This window comes from Vicugna pacos, chromosome 20 (genome assembly GCF_048564905.1).
Source record: "Vicugna pacos chromosome 20, VicPac4, whole genome shotgun sequence".
NCBI lineage: Eukaryota > Metazoa > Chordata > Mammalia > Artiodactyla > Camelidae > Vicugna > Vicugna pacos.
In genome coordinates, this window is record NC_133006.1 from 20,615,690 (window position 1) to 20,635,244 (window position 19,555).

Sequence of the window (19,555 nt, forward strand, 5' to 3'; positions counted from 1 at the left end):
TATGCCAGGCACTGTGCCAGGTGTTTGACATATTTTATCTAATAATTCTTATAACAACTATATGGCAGAAACTATGATTATCTACATTTTGCAGATGAGGAAACTTGCACAGGTTCACACAACTAATAAGGGGCAGACCTGGTACCTAATCTGGGCGGTCTGAAGTTAAAGCAGGCTGCACTTCTAACCCCCAAAATGGATGTCCTCCTTTCTACTGATAGAGAAAGATATTTATATATGTGTGTGTGTGTGTGTGTATGTATATATACAATGAAAAAATTTATCTATAGCATTATATATCTTTAGTATGACATTATATATAAAATGAAATACATATATATAATGAAAAAACAGTTCAGAACTGAATGTATAGGATGCTGTCATTTGTGTCTTAAATTCCTTTAAAAGCAACAGCACACACTGAAAGGATACAAAAGAAACATAACAGTGGCTTCTTACAAGGAGGGAATGGATGACCCTTTACCTTTCAGTTATATCTTTCTCTCTTTTGTGTGTTTTAATAATAGTCATGTAGATATACTTTTAACTAAGTAAGTATATCTGATATTTTGAAATGTAACAATTAATGAAGACTAAGTTGAAGTCATGAGTCACAAATGCTTTGTTCATCCCTGCTTACATACCTTAGTATAGGGTCCCCCTTATCCTAATTACCCTGACTTTAATCCTACCTATCAGTTCATAGTAACAGCTCTCTTCAAAAGTCACTTTCTCTGGAGTTCATTGTTTACCTGATCTCACTTTGAATACTTAAGTTTTTGATCGACACAGCACCTCAAATTTGTATATTATCCCTTGAAATTATGTACATTTTCTGTTGTTTCCCAAAGGATTTGGAACTGCTTACTGTAAGATACAATTAAAATTATATAGGTTAATATAGTTCTGCAGTTAAGCAGTAAGGTTAACTTTTAGTTTCCTGGAAGAAGGCCAAAAAAAAAAATTCTGAGTTTTGTAGTTCTTGTGACACATCATTTTGTTTTCTTTAAAAAGACAAAACCACTTTTTTTTTCTACTCTGAATTTTGAGGAAGAAAATCTGTTTCATAGGCCTTTTTATGCAATTTATACTTTTCCGGTTGTTTCTTGTTTGTTGTTTTTGTCTACCCAACTAAATTATAAGCCTCCTTAGGACAAATTCCATTTGCTATACTATTTTTGTTCCATCACTGCCTAGAAAACATGCACTTACTATTGCGGTTGAAATTATAAATTAAGCAACAACTGCAACCCAGCCACATGTCAAAGATTATGTTACTACCACTTTTCAAAGACTTAATCTTTGAGCAGTTTAGAAATTGATACTACTTTCATCCTTCTCAGCAGAGAATCTTCTCTAACAGCCCTCAAAAAAAAAAATCACAATTTATTTCTCAGTGTATAGCTTTTACTGAGTTCTTTCGTAGCCTAGCTGAGTAGTATATAGCATAAAGAATTAGAGATTTGTTTGATTTTTGTTTCATGACAGTTAAATCTTTTTAAAATATGGCCTATAGCTTTCAACCCCCTTTTCCTTTCTCATAGGCCAGGTTATCAAGGCATGGGACATTGGTGTGGCTACCATGAAGAAAGGAGAGATGTGCCATTTACTCTGCAAACCAGAATATGCATATGGCTCTGCTGGCAGTCTCCCCAAAATTCCCTCGAATGCAACTCTCTTTTTTGAGGCAAGTATGTGTGTGATATTGCCTTGTTAGCATCTGCTCCACTATAGTGCTGGCTCTGAAGCAATAGGCAGTGGAACAAGGAGCTAAGCTTGCTATTGAGAATCAGATCCAACTTATTTATTTTGGAGCTTGGCTTCTTGAATTGTTTCCCACAAACCCAAGGGGTGTGTGCCAGTGCTTTCTTAGAAACGTGTCTCTGGCACAAAACGGTCATAACCAAATAAATAAAAGACACCAGGCTTAGAAATGAAGGTTCTGGTCAGTGGTGTGAGTTATGACGTACTCAAAATTCACCAGAAGACAGGGTGGAAATGTGGGAGATAAATGTTGAAATATATCTAAATCAAGTTGTAAAGCTATTTTTGTATTACAAAGGTTTATAAATGTCACAGATCTCACTTCCTCATTAGAAGCAGTAGGTGGTGATAATATGTTATTCATCCTGTGTTGAATTATACATATTTGGCCAAAATAATTTATAAATTAAGAGGGCAAATGCCTAAACATTGTAACAAGATAAAATGTACCTTTGGTTGGTTGTAGGCCTGATTCATAAGATTTGCTCTTACATTTTAAGAAGGGGATTTCATGAATCCAGGGTGGAAAAGTAGTGGCCTCTAGAGTCAGACAAAACAGTTTTGAGCCAGCACTGTGTCACTCTGGCTTTTTGCCCACAAGGCAGTTTTCCTAGTACTTCCTGTCTGTCTTTGCACTGCAGCCCCACAGGATGCAGTCCTAGACATTATCGTTCTGTGAAGTTTCTTTCCAGGTATTAAAAAGTGCAGTGTTCTTTTTTTCCTCCTTTTCCAGTAACTAAGATGCACAGATAAATATAAAACAGTTTTACTTTGTAAAACGAAAGAATTGGTTGCTCTTGCCTTTAGGTATGTTACATTGGCTTTGATCAGTTATCAGCCAAATCCCTTTTCTCTTTCTAGATTGAGCTCCTTGATTTCAAAGGAGAGGATTTATTTGAAGATGGAGGCATTATCCGAAGAATTAAACGGAAAGGAGAAGGGTATTCAAACCCAAACGAAGGAGCGACAGTAGAAAGTAAGTATTGCTGCGAGAGGGAACTGGTCCTTAAAAGTTGGGTTCCATTTATGCAGATGAAATGGAGATTCATTTTTTAAAATCTGTTTATAGAAACAAATGTATTGAAAAAATATATATATATATATCAAGAATAGTCTTTAATTCAACATTTATTTAATAATGACTTCATTTAGTAAATACATATTCACCCTGTGTGTGCCAGGTACTGTACCAGCCTCTACAAACTCAAAAAATGAATAAAAGATTGCCCCATCCGTCAAGGAATTCTTAGTCCAAGGACTCCTCGGTGTGCCAACAGCTATATTAGTTGCCTTACATATTTATTCATTTATTTCTTACAGACTTTTGTGGTATGATTAATTATCCCCAGGTGAGAAAACTGAGTTCAGAGAAGTTAACATAAATCAACCAAGGTTATAGAGTTACTACATAAAGCAGTAGATTGTAGTGCACTTCAGGGCTCTCAAACTCATCCCACTGGTTGCCATCAAGATAAAATCAGTTAATCATTTTAGTTAGATCAGAACTGGATAATAGTGTTTATTCTGTTCTATGTCAGGAGACCTAGACATGTTCTGTGCAAGTTCTGTTTTGTCATTTATTGAGTGACCTGAAGCTATTGCATTTTTCATTTGCCAAGTTGAAAGTAAGGACACTACTGAGGACTAGAATACTAATCACCCTCCCTCCCTCCCAGAGGGAGGGGTATGTACATGTGTGCCTTTGTGTACACTACTTGTCACTTGCCCATTTCCCCAGTGAGTGAGTGCTGGAGGACCAGAATCTTCTTCTTTTTGTTTCCAGCATCACCTGTAGTGCCTTGCACACATTTAGTATTCAGTAAATGCTTTCTGCATGGATAAATGTTTGAAAGACGTCATTTACTGAGCTGAAGTACTTCAAAAGAGAGTTGTGAGAAAACATAAATACTTCCATTAAAAAAAAGTCACTAAAGAAGGATGGCAACATGAACTATTATAAAAAGCCTATTTAGAGTGAAGAGTTCATTTTAAAGAGTAAACTAGAATAGTTGATTTTCTCATCTTTAATGTTTGGGTATATTACTCTGAACCCATATTTCATTTTCACAAGTCTGGCAAATTAGTTCAAATTTTGTTTTGTTTTTTTTTTTTAATTGGAAACAGTTATAAAAAGTATCACTGTGCTGTTGTATTTGAAGTGTTTAGATGGTTGTCATTCATGATAAGTTTTAGAATAAATGAAGAAGAGCTTAGGTATATAATGTTGGAGGAATACCTAGACCAGAAGTCAGGAGATAGGATTCTGGCTTTGGCTGACTCTAAACAAACCCTGCCCCTCTGGCTTTAGCTTCTTTTTTATACAGTGATGCAGGGTAGACATCTTGATTTCTAAGGTCCTGCTAGCCCTGAACACTCAATGGTAGAATTCTAAATGTTTATGAATGTTATAGGAATGATAGAAAATTCTCTTCAGTGTATTAACAAGCACTTAAAAATCTTGTCCATAACATGTTTTTAAATTTTTATTGCAAAATTTCAAACATATTCAAAAGGAGAGTTTTTTCCCCTATGATACAGTGACTCCCCAGATTCAACAATTTATAACCTATATTTTAAAACTGGCAGTTTTTGTCAACTAAATTGAAAGAAACCTTTTCCCTGTCATAGGCAGTACCACAAAACTACCATCATAGAGTTAACTTTGGAGCAAGCTAAATAAATTAAATCAAATTTTGCTTGTGGTAATACTTTCAATGGGAGTAATTTTTTTAACTTTTTGTTTTGAAATAATTTCTCACTTACAGAAAAGTTGCAAAACTAGTACAGAGAATTTCCTTATATGCTTCACCCAGCTTCCCCTAATGTTGACATCTTACCTAACCACAGTACAGAAAAATTAACATTGATTCAATCGTATTAACTATTTCTTAGATCTTACTTGAATTTCACCAGTTGCCACACTGATGTCCTTTTTCCGGTACGCAATCAAATTCAGGATTCAACGTTGTAATTTAGTTGTCATGTCTCCTTAGCCTCCTCCAGTCCATGACAGTTTATCAGTCTTCTGTGTTTTTCATGACTTTAACACTTTTGAAGATAACTGGCCAATTTTTTTGTAGACTATCCCTCAATTTGGGTTTGTCTGATGTTTTCCCCTGGTTAGACTGAGGTAACGCATTTTTGGAAAAATACCACACAAGTGATGCTGTGCCCGTCTCAGTTCATCATTATCAGGAGGTACATGATGCTGACTTCTCGTTACTGGTGGTACTAACTCTGGTCACTTGGTTAAGGTGGAGTCTGCCGTGTTTCTCCACTGTAAAGTTACTGTTTTTCTCTTTGTAATTACTCGCTATCTCATTGGGAGAGAAATAATAGGAGACTATGGAAATATCTTCTTTTACATCAAATCTTCACACACTAATTTTAGCATTCATGAATGATTTTTGCATACAACAGTAATTACTCTGGTATTTGCCTAATGGTGACTTTTCTATTTCTACTGTTCCTTCTACACTTAATTGGAATTCTATTGTAAGGAAGAGCTGCCTGTTCTCTCCTGTTTGTCTATGTCAGTACTGACCCATGGATATTACTGTTCTGTTGGTTATTATTCATTACTGCTCTTATTTATTTTTTGTTGCTCAGATTGTCCCAGATTTGGCCATTGGAACCCCCTGTCCTTTCAACATTGTTTTTTGAGCACTTTCTTACTTTTGGCACCACAGGATGCTCTAGGCTCATTTTTGTCATTTCCCTCCTCCAGGCCTAGAATCAGCCATTTCTCCAAGGAGCTCTGATTCCTTTTACTGGAGAATGGTATTTAGAAACCAAGATCTGAGTGGTAGGTATACTCATGCTATGGAATGTTATTGCTTCTAGAACCTCTTAACAGAGCTAGGAAATACTTGTACCTCAAGATGCATACATATACATATATATGTACTTTGATATTAGTCTGTGTATGTATATTAAAAATTATGAGTACATAGTGACACTTTAAGTTCCAGTTCAACACCACCCATTTGTTTTAACCTTCTCTCTGGTTCTTTGACTCTACTTTCTCCAACTCGAGAAATCTGGCTCTCATCATCCACAATATATTTGTTTGTTTGCTCCATTGTAGTATATACAGAAAGTAGTTTCAGAATTGCTAACCTGTATCCCTGTGAAAAACAAATTTCCTACGTAGGAAGTATCTGTGTATAGTTCCTTTTGTCATAGCCTAAAGCATGCATTGAAAGCCCTGTTTTCCACCTTAGGTTAGTTCTTTCATCCTCATTCCCTTCAATATGGTTATGTTATTCATTTGTAATATAGTTAAATTCATTTGTCGTGTTTGCCTTCCCTTTGGGGTTCCCCCCACAGTCTGGTTGGTTTCATTTCTTTATTTGTTTCTTGGGTTTATGAAACAAATTCTAAATAGATTCTAAACTATACAAAAAGATATACTCAGAAGTGTTATTCCCACCTTACCGCTACTAATTCCCATTTCCTGGTTATTTCTACTCTGTTCCTTCCTACTTCCTGTAGGTAACTAATCTCATTAGATTCTGGTTTCTTCTTCTTCTTTTTTTTTTTTTTAAGAAAAGAGCAGATACATGTATTTTTTCTTATATCCTCTTCCTTTTTGCATGAAGAACAACATACTATGAATGGAATTTTTTAAATGTATTTGAATAATCCTTTATATAATTTTAGTTTTTCTGTTTTGAAATAAGAAAGGGCAACGACTGATTTTTTCGTCTCTCATCTTGTTAGATTGTACTTCTCTGGGAAATTTTAGAGTAAATGGCTTATTTTTACTTCTTCTCCCAAAAGCCCTTTTTGGTTTTTTGGAACAAATCAGTTTTATAAAAATGTATTGTATTGTCAGTTATCAAGGTTAAGGTGTCCTGCTTTCCCTCTTTGAAACCAGTTAGCTATGTGTGGGTGGAGGGCAGAAGGTGGACTTAAAAGTGGACCCTGCCAGAAGCCAAGGTCACCTTGTTCTTTGAAGTCTTCTCAGTCTTTACCAGTTTGCCTTTTTTTGTAGTATCACCCTTAGACTTAGATTCAAAACCAGGTAGAAATCCTAGAACTAAAGCCAGTCCTACAGTGAAAGAGAACTAAACACAGTGATCATCCATTATAACGTAATTATAGATACACAAGAGTCACCAAGTTTCTGTCACTTCTGTATAAAGGTACAGTGAGTAGTCAGGGGAGGGGACACATAGGCTTTGGAAGTGATAGACGTGAGCTTTGAATCTTGAAATCACTACTTGATTTTTCTATTGCTTTAGACAAGGCACTTAATCACCTTGAGCATCCAGTTTTGTCATCTGTAAAATGGTAATAATAATCTTTTACCCCCCCAGATTGTTGTGACAGTTAAATGAAGAAAGGTGCCTAGTACATGGTAGACACTTAATTTCTTTTTTTTTAACCTTCTGTATTATGTTTATATCTTTTGTTTTGCTTCCTTTAAATAGATTTAAAGGAAATAAATCCTTGACTTCTTCTCTTACATTCTGCATCCAGTTCACCAGCAAATCCTTTTGGCTCTACTGGGGCTGACCTAGAACCAGTGTTCAATTTGTCTTTGTCTTTAATAACAGTCTTCAGATTACTTATATATCTTCTTTTTTTTAAAACATTTTTTATTGATTTATAATCATTTTACAATGTTGTGTCAAATTTTCAGTGTAGAGCACAATTTTTCAGTTATACATGAACACATATATATATTCATTGTCACACTGTTTTCTCTGTGAGCTACCATAAGATCTTGTATATATTTCCCTGTGCTATACAGTATAATCTTGTTTATCTATTCTACAATTTTGAAATCCCAGTCTATCTCTTCCCACCCCCTGCCCCCTTGGCAACCACAAGTTTATATTCTATGTCTGTGAGTCTATTTCTGTTTTGTATTTATGCTTTCTTTGTTTGTTTGTTTTGTTTTGTTTTTATAGATTCCACATATGAGCAATCTCATATGGTATTTTTCTTTCTCTTTCTGGCTTACTTAGAATGACATTCTCCAGGAGCATCCATGTTTTTGGTTTGGTTTTTTTTTTACATTTTTTATTGCTTCATAATCATTTTACAGTGTTGTGTCAAATTCCAGTGTTCAGCACAATTTTTCAGTCATTCATGGACATATACACACTCATTGTCACATTTTTTTCTCTGTGATTTATCATAACATTTTGTGTATATTTCCCTGTGCTATATACAGTGTAATCTTGTTTATCTTTTCTACAATTTTGAAATCCCAGTCTATCCCTTCCCACCCTCTACCCCCCCCCCCCCCGGTAACCACAAGTCTGTATTCTCTGTCCATGAGTCTATTTCTGTCCTGTACAGGAGCATCCATGTTGCTGCAAATGGCGTTATGTTGTCAGTTTTTATGGCTGAGTAGTATTCCATTGCATAAATATACCACATCTTCTTTATCCAGTCATCTATTGATGGACATTTAGGCTGTCTCCATGTCTTGGCTATTGTAAATAATGCTGCTATGAACACTGGGGTGCAGGTGTCATCCTGAAGTAGAGTTCCTTCTGGTTATATGCCCAGGAACAGGATTCCTGGGTCATATGGTAAGTCTGTTCTTAGTTTTTTGAGGAATCTCCATACTGTTTTCCACAGTGGCTGCACCAAACTGCATTCCTACCAGCAGTGAAGGAGGGTTCCTTTTTCTCCACAGCCTCTCCAGCATTTGTCATTTGTGGATTTTTGAATGACGGCCATTCTGACTGGTGTGAGGTGATACCTCATTGTAGTTTTGATTTGCATTTCTCTGATAATTAGTGATATTGAGCATTTTTTCACGTGCTTATTGATCATTTGTATGTCTTCCTTGGAGAATTGCTTGTTTAGGTCTTCTGCCCATTTTTGGATTGGGTTGTTTATTTTTTTTCTTACCGAGTTGTATGAGCTGCTTATATATTCTGGAGATCAAGCCTTTGTCAGTTTCATTTGCAAAAATTTTTTCCCATTCCGTAGGTTGTCTTTTTGTTTTACTTATGGTTTCCTTTGCTGTGCAGAAGCTTGTAAGTTTCATTAGGTCCCATTTGTTTATTCTTGCTTTTATTTCTTCTAGGAGAAAATTTCTGGGATGAATGTCAGATAATGTTTTGCCTATATTTTCCTCTAGGAGGTTTATTGTATCTTGTCTTATGTTTAAGTCTTTGATCCGTCTTGAGTTGATTTTTGTGTATGGTGTAAGGGAGTGTTCTAGCTTCACTGTTTTACATGCTGCTGTCCAGTTTTCCCAACACCATTTGCTGAAGAGACTGTCTTTATTCCATTGTATATTCTTGCCTCCTTTGTCAAAGATTAGTTGACCAAAAGTTTGTGGTTTCATTTCTGGGCTCTCTATTCTGTTCCATTGGTCGACATGTTACTATATATAGAAGACCCTAAAAGGTCCACACAAAGACTACTAGGGCTGATCGAAGAATTCAGCGAGGTAGCAGGTTACAAGATTAACATTCAAAAATCAGTGGCATTTCTTTACACTAATGATGAATCAACAGAAAAAGAAAGTAAAGAAACAATCCCCTTTAAAATAGCACCCAAAGTAATAAAATACCTAGGAATAAATCTAACCAAGGAGGTGAAAGAATTATACACAGAAAACTATAAACCATTGATGAAGGAAATTAAAGAAGACTTAAAAAAATGGAAAGATATCCCATGCTCTTGGATTGGAAGAATCGATATTGTTAAAATGGTCACACTGCCCAAGGCAATCTACAGATTTAATGCAATCCCTATCAAATTACCCAGGACATATTTCACAGAACTAGAACAAATAATAAAATTTATATGGAACCATCAAAGACCTATAATTGCCAAAGCATTACTGAAGAGAAAAAAAGAGGCTGGAGGAATAACTCTCCCAGACTTCAGGCAATACTATAGAGCTACAGTCATCAAGACAGCATGGTATTGGTTATGTATCTTCTTAATAGTAATTTTACCCTAAATCATATTTCTCTAGGATTTTTGTTTTTTGAAGAATAAAGTTATGGACTGAATCAAAAGCCTTTTATTGAATTATGGTCTTTTGCTTCCTTTTTTATTGTAGTGTGGTCAGTTTACAATGTTGTGTCAGTTTCTGGTGTACAGCATAATGTTTCAGTCATACATATATATATATTCATTTTCATATTCTTTTTCATTATAGGTTACTACAAGATATTGAATATAGTTCCCTGTGATCTTTTGCTTCCTTTCAATAATTTGTTTCTATGTGGTAGAGAGAACTTAACATTAATTTGACAGGATTTATAATTTCTTAAAGAAATTGTGATTTTTACTCTCTGTCAAGATCCTTATGCTTGCAAATCAATTTTTAGATTCTGTTCCAGTGTGCTTTTTTTGTGTCAATTAAGATGACCATCTTGTAATTTTTATTGTGTTGTCCTTTTTCTATTAAAAAAAAAAGTCACTGTGTTCTAAGATACTCTAATTGACATTATCATGATAACTGATACTTTAGTCATCATACTTTAGTTTAAGTGCCAGTAGTGGCTAAATTGTTGCTTTTAAGCTTTGCTTTCTTAGAAAATCCAATCTGTCTGACATAAGGTTGTGAATAGCTACCAGTTTCTCTTCCCCCAGCTCCCATCTTTCACATCTTCTGATTGGTTAACTTAGTGCTTGAAGTAGGCACATCAAAATGCCAGCTGTGTGTGGCTCTCTTGCCTCTTGCTTCACAGTGCTTTCAACCACATTTGAATGCAAAGAATGCACGCAATTGGCAGTATTTTCTAATGTGAACATTTCAGCAGAGTGATCTGCAGGGATTGAAGTCGTTGGAGTACCCTTCCCTCTCACCCCCTTTCCCTCTCCAAATCCTGCTGAAATAAGAGATGGTGGGAGGTGAAGGGTGGAGAATGATTTCAAAAAAAGAGGAAGAAATCCATATTAGTGCTGGAAAAAAGGAAGAATACCAGAAGTGGATCAGAAATTAGGAAGAATTTCTGGAATATGTAAAGTAGATAAAATTGGACTGATGGAAACTAGACTCAGGAAACCCAACCCACAACAGGTGTAGAGAAGACCTCTGCAGAGGTACATGCCGTTCTTCTCAGTGAGCTTGGGCAGAACTCCAAGCTCAGTCAGCTGGTGCACGGGAGCCAAAGCAGACTATGGGGCAATCATCAGGGTGGTTATAAAACAATATGGAACTTCTGGGCCAGCAGACCTCTAGTGTAGTAGTTCTCAACTTTGGTTGAATTTAGAATTACCTGGGGAGCTTTTAAAACCCTGATGCCTACGTCTCAGCCCAGACCAGTTAAATAATCTCAAATCTCAAAGGGTGGTACTCCAGGCACAAGTATGTTTTTTAAACTCCCCAGGTAATTCTAGTTTGCAGCCAAGGCTTGAAAATTACTATAGGCTCTGGCTGTGACTTTCGCTCTCAGGCTAAAGTGAGTTAGGCCAGGTTTTTTAAATAAAATAAAGATGGGCCTCAGAAGACTCCACACGTTAGGACTTGCACTATAACATGAAAGCATAAAGTAGCTTTGAACTTTTAAAACAGATTTGAAGGGGAAACAAGTGAAAGAGCAGCCCTGCTCTTTCAGTAATATGCTAAAGTGTTTGGTTCCTAAAGTAAAACTTTTTCCTACATCACCAGTGGAAAATGGTATCCCCAGCCTTCCTTTGGATATCATGCTCAGCACGTAGTAATTGCACAGTAAGTGCTTGTGGAATCTTCACCCAGAGAGCTCCACAGTCAACCCACCTCCTTTGGGAATGGGCCTAGCATGGAAGTATATCCAAATGCTTAGAAAAACTGTGTCAGGTAACTATAAACTATAATCACTTGATCTTTCTGAATCTTTCCTTTATCATATGACCAAACAATACAGAATCATCAGCAGATACCATGAAACAAGCACTGAGGTGAACTAAGAAGAAATAGAAGATTTTCAAAATACTAATTACTATCTTAATAGATATTTAACAGGATATTAAAATTCTAAGTCAAAAACCAGCTTCTCTGGACAAGGAAAGAGAAGAAAGTTTCTGGAAGTTAAGAATATGATTATCAAAATTGGAATCCAGAAGAAGGGTTGAAAATCAAAATGGACAGCCCCAGAATCCTGACTTGGTAATATGAAAGATAGTCAATAATATCTCAGAACACAGAGCAAAAAGAAAAAAACAAAACACCCAAGAGATGAAAAATGAAAGAAAAATTAGAAGACTATGATAATAAGTCAAAGATAGACAGTTTGTATATAACCAAATGCATAATAGAAGAAAATTTCCTAGAGAAAATAGGAGAGCCTTTAGATTGAAAGTCTTAGTTTATAGTGGCATACAGGAGTAAGAAGTGCTTTTTCATTTTAAAGATACATCCTGATGAAATTTCTTTTTTTAATTGAAGTATAATTGACTTATAATATATTAGTTTCAGGTGTACAACATAGTGATTCAGTATTTTTATACATTAACAAAACGATAACCATGATAAGTCAAGTTACCATTTGTCACCATACAAAATTACAGTATTAACTCTATTCCTACATATATTGACCACATGCTGTAATTATATTCCCTGACTTAATTTCTAGTGAAATTTATACCTCTTTATCTTCCTCACTGGTTTCCCTGTCTCCCTACCCCTCTCACCTCTGGCAACCACCTGTTTGTGTGCCTGTAACTCTGTTTCTGTTATATTTGTTAATTTGCTTTGTTTTTTAGATTCCACAAGTAAGTGAAATCACATGGTATTTGTCTTTGACTTATTTCACTTAGCATAATACTAAGTCCATCCATGTTGGTGCAAATGGCTGGATTTCATTCTTTTTTATGGCTGAATAGTATTTCTTTGTGTGTGTGTGTATTTGGTGAAATTTCTTAATTCCATAGCTTGAAAGAAAATTTTGAACTCTTCGAGGGAGAATCAAGCTAGATGCAAAGGAATGAGAATCAAAATGACATCAAACTTCTAATTTGTGACACTAAACATGAAAAGACAATGCTTTGAGCACTGTCTATGAGTATTTTGAACCTAGGATTCTATGCTCAGCCAAATTACCATTTAAATATGAGAACAAAATTAACTTTGGAATTTGTAGACTTGTGCCCTTTTTGAAAAAAATAATACTATAGGATATACTAAAACATCACAAAAAAATAAAGCCAAGAACTGAAGATTCAAAGCATAAGAAACATTAGTGGGTGTAAAAGTAACTTCCATAACATGACCATGAAGTTAGAAATTTATCTTGAAAGATCCCTGAAATGGTAGAACTATAACATTAAAAATAATAATAGTTTAATAGTACGGAGCTAGGTTCTGAGTCATTTAAACAAAATGTCGTGCAGATGGAAAATGAAGAGGAAAGTGATTTTCTTATTCCAGGAGATATTATGCTGATTAGTTAATATAGATAAACATGAATGTACATGTGTATGTATAACACTGAATGATTTGTTTAAAATTTAACGTTAGATACGAGTAAGAATAGCATGTAGAACTCCGAGACCACCCAGGGTGGAGTGGGAAAGTAGAGGAACAAGGAAAATTTGCTCAATCTAGAAAAAGTAATAAAAGAAAAATAACAAGAAAACATTATGTAGGAAACCTAAAATAAGATGGTAGGAATAAAATCAGTCATGCCAGTGATTACAAAAAATATGAATGGGGAAAAAGCCACCTATTAAGGGCAGAAATCCTCGTAAGGATAAAACAATGATGACAACAAAATCCAGCTGTTATTACATTAAAAAACAAAATGGTCCAAAGATTTTAAACAGAGGAAAGATTTCATGTATGCCCATATTGAGATCTGATAGAGGTATGAGGGCTTTTTGGTTTTGTTTTTCCCATACTTTTGAAGTGTTTATCAATGTCCTGGCAAATTTTGTCCAATAAGAGAAATTAAATTCTTGAAACCATTTTTCACAAAATAGTGTAGTATGGTACTTGGTCTAAAATGGATAGTGTTTATTCTTTCAAATATGTTGGATTTATATAGCTCCTTTCTTCCAAAAAGAGATCTTCAAGTCTTTGGGTAAAGTCTTAATAGAAAATAAGCTTTTGTTATTTAAAAGGAGCAACAGTAGGGGTGGAGGAGTGGGAGGTACACACTGTTGGGTATAAGATTGTCTCGAAGGTATATTGTACAGCACGGGGAATAGAGCCAATTACATTATTTTGTAATAACTATAAATGGAAAATAACCTTTAAAATGGTATAAATTTTTTAAATTTCATAAGTGAAAACATTATCAGGCAAAAAAAGAAAAGAAATGCTAATATATTCAAAAAGGAAAATTCCTATAAATGAGTGAAAATTACTGCAGTTTTCCTTAATGTCCTATTTTCAAATTAATCATTAAATAAATATTTACTTTCTGGCCCTGAACTGTGTGTTTGGGCCCTGTGAGATCCAAAAGAAGATACTGCCTCTGCCCACTTTGAATTTTGTTCATACTTTGACACCTCTTTCTGTGGAGACTTTAAGTAGTTTCTTATACCACGTTCTAAAACATGGTTGATCTGGTATAATTTACCACTAATTGCAGGAAAATAATCATAGCTAACATTCATTGGGTCCATCTCTATATCCACACGTGACAGTATTTTCATATAGTCGCTGCTCTGACGCATAAATGAATGCATGCCAGCTATTGGGCTAAAAGCTTTAATTCAGTACTTAATCTAATCCTCTCAATGGTTATGAGGTAGCTAATGTTATTTCCCCTATTGTAGAGATGTAGAAACTGAGCTTCAGATAATTTAAATGGCCTTGCCCAAAGCCACAATAGTTAAGTGGCAGAATGGGCCTGGAATCCAGGTCTAACTAAAGCGCTATACTGGTGTAAAGAGAAGAGTGGTGAGGATTTGGGTTGGTGTAGAATTTATTGCTGTGTGTATGCTTCCTGTGTAAACTAAGATGTAATCGTCTGCATAAATGTTATTCTCTTCAAGGAGCCAGGTTCCATGCCTGCTCTCAGTCAGCATCTGTCCCTCAGTGCCATAAGCAGTCTTAGGTATTTGTTCATCTCGAAGAGTACAGAATGGTGCAGAGGAGGACAGGAGGCAGTTTTGGGGAAATTAAGCATCATGCCTGATGAGGAGTTTCTCTTCTAATCAGTGATTAATATGCCCCTCCTGATTTTAGAAATCTGCCTCTGCTTCCCCATTTGCCTTTTCAGGGGGTCGTTAAGATCCCACTGTCTCTTGGATGCTCCTGCTTTGTTAGGCAGGCAGAGAGAAACTCACTTGGCATGAATTAGGCAGCAGAGAAAACCCTTGCCGAGTGGGAGTAACCTGTCACAACCTGGTTTTCTCTGGCTAAATGACCCATCTTGTGTAGTAGTAATGCCATTACAACATTCCCATTCAGATCCCCATGACCTAGTAATTGTTTCAGGAATGAGTGCAAAGCTATCAGACACCAACTACTATAATTAGAAAAGGGAAAAACACTTATCAGAGCTAATGTCTTTTAGGCTGGAGCATTTACAGCACTTTTTTTTTTAAGGTTATGGAACCTCTCTCAGTTTTGCTTCCTAAAATACAAATTATACAGCTTTTGGTTTCTTGAATTCCAGTTTTTTTTTTCCCTTACTGCAGTGCACTCTCTTTCCTTTTCCCCCCATTTTAATCGGAGTACAAATTGCTGTCAGCACATCGAGTTCATGTGCCAGCCACATTCAGAACAGGGTGTTCTGTGCTCTTCAAAACAAAATTGCTCTAGGGCAGTAAGAGAACAATAAGTCAGAGCTCCAGTTTAAGTGATGTTTTGCAGCAGACTGGGCTCACTTGATGTGGTTACACTCGGATTGCGCAGCAAAGCTCGGGTAATTTGGTTTGGTTTGACTTCGTGGGGTTTGGAGAACCTCCCCTCTTTAAGTTACGTAGACTTTAACTCAAAAGAAAATGTTGTCCCTTTTTAACTTGCATATTTCTTTCTCTCCCAAAAAAGCCCTAAGTAGAAGCATCCTGTATGTACTTTTATTCTCTTTGGGCACGTCATAGATCATTTACTTCCCGTAAATCATGCTGGTTGGAATTAGCAACAGACCTCCTGAGCCCTGGAGGCCGAGCTCCCAGTGAGTCATGATGGTTATTATTAAATATTTATTAAGTGAGTATTTGCACTAAGAGATACAAGGTCAAAAGCAACCACAGGTCTTCCACAGCCAGGGCTGCTACAGTTTTCTTTGGTAGCAATTGTTGAGACCTTTAAAAAAAAAAAACCTGAATCTGTAGGAACTAGGTGTGTCTGCATCTATCACCATGATGGGGGCCCTGCTGTGGCAATAGGCAAGCATTTCTGTGGCTCCAAGGTGGTGTGTGAGTTCTTGTCAGCAGTCCTGTAGAACTTGTCACACCAGTGTTCCAAGTTTAGAAACCAGTTAACTGAGTGATAGCCTTTGCTACTTGTAGATGTAAAGAATCCATGGGCTCTATTCTCCCTGAGGCTATGATACCTCCTCTTACTCTGACATTGCAGATAATGTCATAATTAAAAGGTGATGGTTTTATATATACACATATAGATGTGTGTGTGTGCATGCATATTATTTTATCAATTTAAGAGTTTGTGGTACTGTGGGTAGTGCTTGTTCAGGGTCAACTTAAAAGACATTTTATTGGAAAAAAGATTAGTCCCTGTATAAGGTAGTAAGTATTTATAAAAGTTATTGCAAATTTTTACCTTCCTAATAGGTGGCCACAAACATTGGGCCTGTCATTTATTGTCTCTCTCAAAGACCAGCTGCAGTGAGCTTTTGTTTTAAGCTTGCTTGCTTGCTTGCTTCACTTGTCTTTCTTAGCATGTTTATTAACAGCCAATCTTTTCTTTCCCAAATATGAAGAGTTATCACATGTAAAGAGAATTTCTGAGATTATTTTTATAATTTTAATATCAAGTACATGCATCAGGCTGAAAACCTGCCTAGGAAACTGACACACAGGCAGGAATCCTTTGCAGAGTCTCTGGATTTCCTGTTTTGAAAACACATTGAGACTTGATCAACCAAAAACCACAACGAATGTACTGATAGTTTCCTCCCCCACTAAATGTGCTCTCCTTCAGGGAGGAAAGTACTTCTAACAATAAACCTCACACAAAAAGATCTGTCAACTAAATTGTGAGCTACTAAGATAATAAATTTCAATACTTGATATACTCCACAATATGTGGGCTGAAATTCACTTTGAATGAAATCTCTTTTCATGAAAAGTGTCATCACATTAGTCTAAATTAAACTTTGGGGGTAGATTTTAAAATATTTAAGAACACAAACTTTTCAGAACTCTCAAATTCTTTAGAAACATCAGCTCTTACTGTAGTAAAAATATCTTAAGCCTTGGATTCCCTGCAGACCCTCTCTAGAATGTATATATTTGAAAATAATAAAATTGGAATTTATTTTGAAACTATTTTCCATTTCAAAAGAACTTTCACTGTATTGCAAGCTAAGTTGTATTTTATCTAGAACATTCCAAAAGTGAATATAACAGAGTGTCATCTGCATATATGAGAATGGGGCAAAGAACAAAATCTCTGTATGCCAGCTCCACCCTGAAAGCCAGTCTAGCTCTTGCACCTGTTTAGAGCATCTGACTCAAGAGTCAGGCCTTCGTGAGTTTGGCCCAAGCTTCTTTGACTCCAGCCTATGGCCATGATGGGAGCAAATCAGTATGGTATTAATCCAAGTTATTTAGAAAAGGGGAGAGAACTTCAAAGCATAAATGTCTATGTGACATCTTGGCCCCTAGTGTCTGTGCCACTGCTGTTTACTCTTCAGGGTTTCTCTCATTTCCCAGGCCTGGGCTAAAGGTAACCCGATCAAATGATTAACTACAGGAATTAGTTTTGAAGCAGGTTTCTGGCCTATGTCAAGAGTTCTGATACTGGGTCATAGAATTGTAGAATTTTAGAGCTTTAGGGGACCTTTGAGATCAAGTAGTTCAAAAGTAAAGTAAGTTGGAATTGAATTTGTATTTGGAGAATAATTGTCTCATAGAATGAATGTAACAGAATAAGTGATTTGCAGTCTCTCTAAAGCAAGTTATTGATCTAAAGTAGAGCAACCAGTCTTAGAAAAGAAGCATTTTAGGAAATGGTTACACTCAAATCAAGGCCATTACATTACAGAAGTAGGAATAAAGACAAATTATCATATTGCTTGTTGACTGTCATGCAGTCATACAAGTCATTCATTTTTCATACTGAGTCAAAGACCTAAATGGAAAGGAATGGTTATCCTTAATATTAAAAGTAGCTGGAAAGTTTCAGAGAATTGTTTATGCCAGAAAAAAAGTCTTAGCCAGTCAAGAAAAAAATACATATCTATATGTGTTTTTCCTATTTTGTCTTTAAAAAAAAAAACATAAAAGCCCCTTCTCTAATATGAAATTACCCCTGGAATGAGCTGAGTGAGTCTGAATGGAGTGGGGAAGAAGTAGGCCCCAAGAAACTGACCTCTTCACTTAACATTTCAGAGGAGGTGGTTGAGTAATTTGATTTGTAAAGTTGTAGTAGACTATTGATTCCTTCACATTTTGCATTTATTACTCCACTAAGGGATATAGCTATGTTAGTTATTGATGATGCTGCCTTTGGGTTTTCCATTTCTATGCAAACATATTTGTGAATGAGATTAAGACTCTTAAAAAAAAAAAAAGAGCTTCTGTATTCAGTTAACCTTTGTATATCACAGCCATTCAGCTGTTTTCAACCCAAGCATCTAAAGCTATGATATAGTCACAAATATTTAAGCCTTTATATGTTTGACATTAAATATGTGGCATTTTGATAATTACCTATTAAATAACCTAGTATCTCTTGATCTTGTATTATAGGTGAGGAAACCTCTGTCATACAGTATGTTTAAATTAAACCTATGTTTCCACTTTATTATCCACTAAGCTATCTTATTGATACCGTTATCAGTAATTATAAGTTTAAACTTAAACAGAAAGAAATATGATTTCATGTGAGACCACGTATGTCTCTAGATGAAATAAGGGGAAGTCCTCACTTATCACTTCCCTAAATTATCTAGTCATGAGCAGCTCTGTTGACCATCCTGTCTCCTCTCCCTCAGTCCACCTGGAAGGCCGCTGTGGAGGAAGGATGTTTGATTGCAGAGATGTAGGGTTCATCGTTGGCGAAGGAGAAGACCACGACATTCCAATTGGAATTGACAAAGCTCTGGAGAAAATGCAGCGTGAGGAACAATGTATTTTATATCTTGGACCACGGTAAGCAGCGTACCAGTTCAGTATACGGTGAAGTTATCTAAAGAACAGGGGTACACTTGCTTTTTCACTCAGCGTTTTGGTATTTTCAGTGAAGTTAATGCCAATAATGGAAACAATTAATTAAATCAGGCTGCAGTTAGTGGAGTGAATTAATGGGCCTTATAATATTACAGAGGTTTAAAAGCCTATTTACGTGATTGATGTGTGTTTAGGATAAGACTGACCAGCAAGTTTTGCTTTTCTTTGTTTTACCTTCCATATTGCCAAGACAGGTAGCTATTGGCCCTTCTCACTTGATTCTCTTACCCGCCCTCCCCTTTTCTGTAAATTAGGCAGGAGGCAGTGAAACATGGGGGTTGGAAGTAGAAAGAGCATTTGGATGATTTATTGCCACTTGAATTTGTGCCACTTGTTCTTATACAAAGTCCCTGAAAAAAGAGTGTTCTTCCTGGATCTAAAGGCAGCGGAGATGACTCATTTTTGCCTGAAATTTTCCCATCATAAGGATATCCATTAGCACTTCCAAGCTTAGAACTATCAGACACTGACAGTCTCTCTTGTGAAAACATGTTTGGTATTATTTTTAGATCCAAAA

The 19,555-nt window shown here is 36.0% G+C and overlaps 1 protein-coding gene across 6 annotated transcripts in view; it reads left to right on the forward strand.

Moving 5' to 3' along the window:
* FKBP5 (FKBP prolyl isomerase 5) overlaps positions 1-19,555 on the forward strand; it is a 105,883-nt gene that overhangs the window by 67,956 nt on the left and 18,372 nt on the right. For all 6 annotated transcript variants that reach the window (XM_072945155.1, XM_072945154.1, XM_072945152.1 and 3 more), the window contains 3 exons: positions 1,545-1,687; positions 2,626-2,740; positions 18,804-18,960. In XM_072945155.1, the coding sequence (XP_072801256.1) occupies positions 1,545-1,687; positions 2,626-2,740; positions 18,804-18,960 (415 nt within the window). The remainder of the gene's footprint in view (positions 1-1,544; positions 1,688-2,625; positions 2,741-18,803; positions 18,961-19,555) is intronic.